The sequence below is a fragment of the Alosa pseudoharengus genome, unplaced genomic scaffold (assembly GCF_046254945.1).
Source record: "Alosa pseudoharengus isolate Yale_2024_CS ecotype anadromous, Long Island Sound unplaced genomic scaffold, YU_APseudo_1.1 YU_APseudo_1.1_scf_24, whole genome shotgun sequence".
In the NCBI taxonomy this organism is placed as follows: Eukaryota; Metazoa; Chordata; class Actinopteri; order Clupeiformes; family Clupeidae; genus Alosa; species Alosa pseudoharengus.
In genome coordinates, this window is record NW_027468689.1 from 343633 (window position 1) to 350000 (window position 6368).

Consider the following 6368-nt stretch of genomic DNA (forward strand, 5'->3'; position numbering starts at 1 on the left):
TAGTGCATTATCATGGCCCTATAATTGTGCAAAGACAGGCGGGATATCCGACGCTCCTTTTACAGTAAACCACTTCACAACAAACGTTCAAATAACCCCCAGAGTTCAGTGTCCATCAGTCCCAACATTTAGAAACATAATCGAAAAGTCCAAGCGTGAATTGGGTGTGTTTTGATTTTGAGAGAGACTGGAGAAGGGCCGTATGTCTCACAGCAACTGCGATAACCTTGTTTCTTGAAGGCTATCCTAACCTCCAAATATCCACATCTAATGAGGGTCGGCGACTATCCAATACCCAATACTATTTGCAATACCCTCGATATGCATATTATTGGAAAGTTTAGTTTATGGCCGTTCGTGTGAGTACAATAGCTTAATTTTGTAAATTTTACCAAAACGACTGGTTTCGCCTTGCAGAGTCACATTTCATTTGTTGTCTTAGCTTTTTTTATTCAAAACAATTCGTAGGTATCCATACTCAAATCTAAATATAGCCGCAAGCGGCAATGGCGGGCCCGAGCACCTCCGGGCCACAACCCGTGACATTTCAGAATCCAACAAAGCACCGACGTGGTGCATTTGTAAAATGTACATATTTAATGCGTTTGCCATTTGTTTTTGCATGTTATTTTCTGGCACATTTACTCGCTTGGCCAGGTGGGGGCGCAATCCAAGGCAGGCCCATGTTGTGTCAACATAATCATAATATATATTAACCTGAGAAACTTCAGATTATTCATTTTAAGCAAAGAACATTTCTGATACACTTTTTGGCCAGATGGTGGCGCTATATTAGGCATGTGAATTACACATGTTAATATCATCACAATAATGATATCCAATATTTTGTAAAGTTTCAGATCAACCAATATAGGCATTACCAATTTCGGGCACATTCTACTTGGCCAGGTGGTGGCGCTATGCCAGGCAGGCCCATAGGGTCTCTGGATATCAGCATAATTATAATATCTATTAATCTGAGAAGTTTCAGAACATTCATTCAAAGCATAGAGCATTTCTGGCATATTTCCTGTTTGGCCAAATGGTGGCGCTATGCTAGGCATGTGAATTATATGTGTGAATATCATCACAATAATGATATCCAGTATTTTATAAAGTTTCAGATCAATCACTTAAGGCATTGTCCATTTCTGGCACATTTCCTACTTGGCCAGGTGGTGGCGCTATGCCAGGCAGGACCATTGGGTGTCTGGATATCATCATAATCATAATATCTATTAACCTGAGAAGTTTCAGACCATTCATTCAATGCACTGTGACTTTATGACACATTTCCTGTTTATATGGTGAGATATTAAAATCATGACATATTACAACATATCAAAAATCCCTTCACAATTTAACATCAGCAACATCTTGGCATCATATTTGCCAATTTTCACATGAATCTGACAAACCGTCTAGGAGGAGTATGTTAAAATTCATCATGTGACATCAGTGTAATTGCCATTCTTTCTGTTGCCAGGTGGTGGCGCTATGCCAAATATGCGTTATGGGCATGTGAATATCATCACTACCATGGTATTCAAAGACCTGTGAAATATAAAACATTTCAAGCCATGCATGGTGAATTAAGACACATTTATTGTTTATGTGGAAGGGTATTAAAATTCATAGTTTCGCCATTTCGGCAAATTACAACATATCAAAAAAAGCTTCACAATTTAGAATCAGAAGCATATTGGCATCATGTATACCAACTTTCACATGAATCGGATCAACCGTCTAGGAGGAGTACGTTAAAATTGATCATGTCCACAATGCACAAAATCCCAATTACCTCACTTCCTGTGGGCGTGGCTAATGACATGTTAATACAAAAGTTGATTGTTTTTGGGAGTTACATACACCCACCAAATTTGGTGTGTGTATCTAAAACTATATGCCAACCACAAGTCACAGTGACATAAGGGGGCGCTATGGAGTTCCTGGGCCAAGCCCAGTGCCAAGGCTTTTCCCCTGTGTATTCATGGTACCTCTTGACGTGTGTGCCAAATTTCATGCGTTTTCACCCATGGGAAGAACCTCTTTTGGCATCACAATTCATCACATTTTAGTCTGCACAAAATCCCAAATACCTCACTTCCTGTTGGGCGTGGCTAATGCATTGTACATACGAAAGTTGTTCATCTTGGGGAGATACACACACCTACCAAATTTGATGCGTCTAGCTAAAAGTATGTGCCAACCACTGCCTCAATCACCTAAGGGGGCGCTACAGAGTCCCTGGGCCACGCCCGGGGCCAAGCTCTTGTACCTGACTGCTTTGCGTGACACCTGATGTGTGTGCCAAATTTCAAGAGTTTTCGACCATGTTAACCACCCCAAAAAAGGAAAACGCTCTGAGACAAAGTTAATATAATAATAATAATAATAATAATAATAATAATAATAATCCTTACAAAAACAATAGGGCCTTGCGCCCTTCGGTGCTCGGGCCCTAATTACCACCAGACACAAATAATCATCACCTAGGTCAGTGGTCTCCAACACGGTGCCCGCGGGCACCAGGTAGCCCGCGGGACGGCTATGAGGCGCCCCCAGCGCACTTTCTAAAAATAGCCAACAGGTCGCCTGCAGATCACGCTCTAAAAACACGCTCCATTGTGAAGTTTTCAATAGATATTTAAGTCTAGACCAGAACCATTTTAAGAATGTATGTAGCCATACATCTGTAACATTAAATTGATATTGGTGATACCTTTGTAGCTGCGTTAAATTTTAGCCTTTGGCTCCAAATCCGTTTCCCATTCAATCTTTAAACAACAACGGAAGCGGAGCGCATACACGATGCTCGCACGCATAGACAGTAAAGGGGGGAAAAACTTGCTTGTCTGGTGTAGCCAATGGAAGCATATCTTCAAAAGTTCTGTGGCCATTCCATGTTCGTCAAATACGGTTTGATTGTTCAAGGACTGAAAAACAATGGCTTTAGCTCACAGGCCTTTTCTCCTCCTAGGCAACTGCCGAATAATAGCGCTGAAAATGTTATAGCATGTATGACTGAGCAGGACTGTGCATTACCCTTTTTGTCAGATCATGGATCATTTCAGGTGTGCAATAACTTTAAAATGAGTTTTCATATGTTAGGGTGGTGTGGGCGATTACTATTGAAATGTTAAAACCGAATTGTCCACTGAAATCAGAACTTAAACAACCCCTGAATTCATAATGGTGGGTGGGTATAAATTGGGTACAAATTCTAACCCAAATTATTAATTGCACAAAAAGATAGTTTTTTTTGTAAAAAAAAAAAAAAATAGATTAGATTCCCCATGCAAAGTTTGAAATGAACAAACTGAACAAAAATTTTGGTAGTGTTGCATAGGTTATTGATATTAAATTTGAAAATACAGTTGCTTAATATATAAAGATGTATAGGCCTGCACAATATTGATAATTTAAAAGTAAAAATCACATACAGTAGGCCTATTATTTAGGAGGACTACCCTCGCAAAAAAGGGGTGAGGGTATGTTTGTTTTAAATGAGTAGCCCTCCATATGATTTCGGGTCTTCAGGTAGCCCTCATTCCCAAAAAGGTTGGAGACCCCTGACCTAGGTTAAATCCTCTCTCTCTCTCTCCAAAATCATTTCCTCTGAGATGCACGCGCTATAGACTAGGCTATAATTTAGGCTACCCGACATTTCAAATGTGACTCTCTAATCAACTTTTTTAGCTCTTAAACACGAAAAATACACTGTTCAACGGAGCTGGTGTGTGTGAGGCGCACTCTTGGACTCCTTGAAACGCGACTAACCTTTCGGTTGAAGTTATTGTGCGTAGGCTATTTTAGAATCCAATCCTGTTGCCCCTGTTATTTATCAATGTATCAATTATGTTAAATAACAGGACAATTATTTTGTCCTGTTATTTATCAATGTATCAATTTATCAATGTAGCCTTTTATTATACTGCCCATATTGGAATAAAAAAATAAAGGCCCACCCTAGGCCTACTTCGCAATAGTCCACTCCGTTGAAAAATCCTGATTACGCCACTCGTGTCGGAATGGCAGGACGTTTTAAAAAAGGTCAAGTGTCGCTACTCCGACAATGGAAAAAAAAATTGTCGCAGTAGTGGGACGCTTGAAAATTAATGTTAATGCCGCCACTTCGACAATTAGACACCAATGTCTAAGTAGCGGCATGTCGGAATAGCTGCATGTAACCCCATTCTACATGGGAAAAGAGCTCCCTTTAGTGGCCATTCTACACAGTGGCCATTCTACATGGGAAAATAGCTCCCTCTAGTGGCCATTCTACATGGGAAAAGTGCCTTTAAGTGGAGCTGTTCAATCAGCACTACCAATATTATAACAACCATGTTACTTGGCCTTCCCTACCAACAGAATAATGTAATGCAGCAGCTGTATCCTGATAAGGTGATCCTAGTGACAAAGAACAGCTCTACTTTATCACAACTACGACGAGCGTGACTCGTCAAAACACATTACGTTTGTCGGGCAGAACCAAATCCAAACAGATGAGATGTGTGTTTGTATCTGTATGATTTTATTTTGTACAAGTTCATAAACATTCTCCAGTGTAAGCAATATCTATAAATATTCAAAGAAAAAGCTATCCATTTTCCCTCGTGTCAGGAATTTTGCTGCAAAAAGAGTAAAAAGGTTAGTTATTAAAATGTATTATTAATTGATAATGATTTTTATTTCAAATTAATTCAAACACACACACACACACACACACACACACACACACACACTCACAAATGGAAGACAGACATTTGATGGGACAGACAGGCAGACAGGCAGGCAGATGGATAGATAGACAAACTGTCAGACAGACAGATGTTTTACCAACAGAAAGACACAGACAGACAGACAGGCAGATGGACTTTTTACCAGGAGATAGACAGGCTGATGGACAGACAGGTTTGTTACCAGTAGGGTTAGGGTCAGGGTTAGGGTTACCGGTAGGGTTAGGGTTACCAGTAGGGTTAGGGTCAGGGTTAGGGTTACCAGTAGGGTTAGGGTTACCAGTAGGGCTCGTCCTCTAGTTTCAATGGGAAGCAGGAGTGTCCCCACAGCGGAGAGCAAGCAGGCCAGAGCAAAGGGCAGCATAGCCAGCAACACTGACTGGGACATCAGCACCTGAGAGACACACACACACACACACAGAGAGAGAGAGAGAGCCATACAGAGAAAGAAAGAGACGGATTAGATATCAGTATATTTTATAGATTTTTTAAATTGTGTTAAATTTGGTAACAAATACACCTCCCCTGCACATGTCAGAGTGTTCAGGTGGACAGCGATTCAAACCGTTCTGTCCTTATGTTATTGTACAGCGGGGAAAATAAATATTGAACACGTCAACATTTTTTTCAGTAAGTATACTTCCAATGAGGCTATTCGCATTCAATTTTCACCAGACATTAATAATAACTTAGGTAATCCACACATATAAAACAATCCAAACATTAATGTTCATAAGTAGAGTTGAGTAAAAAAGTGGAATGGCACAGGAAAAAAGTATTGAACACGCTAAGAAAAAGCAGTACACAAAGGCAAGGAACGAGCTGGAATTTATTTATTTAAGTAGTTAGAGAGTAACTATCCCTCCTATCTGTGCAAATTAATAGGACAGCGATTCAAACTGTTCCGTCCTTATGTTATTGTGAAAGAGTGCTGTCACCACGGTAACTACGATCTCTGACTGCCATACCAATGGTCAACTGTGATCTCTGGGAGGTGACCGCTCTGACTGAGTGAAATGACCGCTCTGACTGAGTGAGGTGACCGCTCTGACCGTCAGAAGCGGTATGTCTCGCCATGAGGCCACTGGAGCCATGCACAATGTGTGAGCTGTATGAGGGGCCTCTAGGAGAGGAGAGGGTGACCTGAGTGAGACCCTAGAGAGGTGAAGCACTAGTGTATGGGGCACCTGTGTGCGTGAGGTCATGAAGCACATGGGTCTGATGGGGAGGAAGTCTGACGGTCAAGTCTGCTCTTTGTCTTCGGTCAAGCGGCCGGTTTGGAGACCTGGGTGCAAGGCTGGGTAGGGTGACTGATCTCTTGCCACAGTTAGACAACACACACCGATGTAGACATACACCAACCTGTGCAATTAAGGTGCTAGCATGCCTCCATAGAGAGACCAACCTGTGCAATGAAAGGTGCTAGCATGCCTCCATAGAGAGACCAACCTGTGCAATGAAAGGTGCTAGCATGCCTCCATAGAGAGACCAACCTGTGCAATGAAAGGTGCTAGCATGCCTCCATAGAGAGACCAACCTGTGCAATGAAAGGTGCTAGCATGCCTCCATAGAGAGACCAACCTGTGCAATGAAAGGTGCTAGCATGCCTCCAATGCGGCTGCAGGATGT

At 41.6% G+C, this 6368-nt stretch overlaps 1 protein-coding gene across 4 annotated transcripts in view; it reads right to left on the reverse strand.

Annotated features, from left to right (window-relative positions):
* Nucleotides 1-4513: 4513 nt before the first annotated feature.
* The window catches only part of svopl (SVOP-like), a 37699-nt gene continuing 35844 nt past the window's right edge, over nt 4514-6368 (reverse strand). For 2 of the 4 annotated variants that reach the window (XM_076302754.1, XM_076302752.1), the window contains 2 exons: nt 6321-6368; nt 4658-5133 (listed from right to left, as the gene is read on the reverse strand). The exon at nt 6321-6368 is cut by the window's right edge and continues 42 nt beyond it. In XM_076302754.1, the coding sequence (XP_076158869.1) occupies nt 4819-5133; nt 6321-6368 (363 nt within the window). In that variant the 3' untranslated portion in view covers nt 4658-4818. Of the gene's footprint in view, nt 4632-4657; nt 5134-6320 lie in introns of those variants that run through there. The other 2 variants (XM_076302755.1, XM_076302753.1) reach the window with 2 other exon arrangements.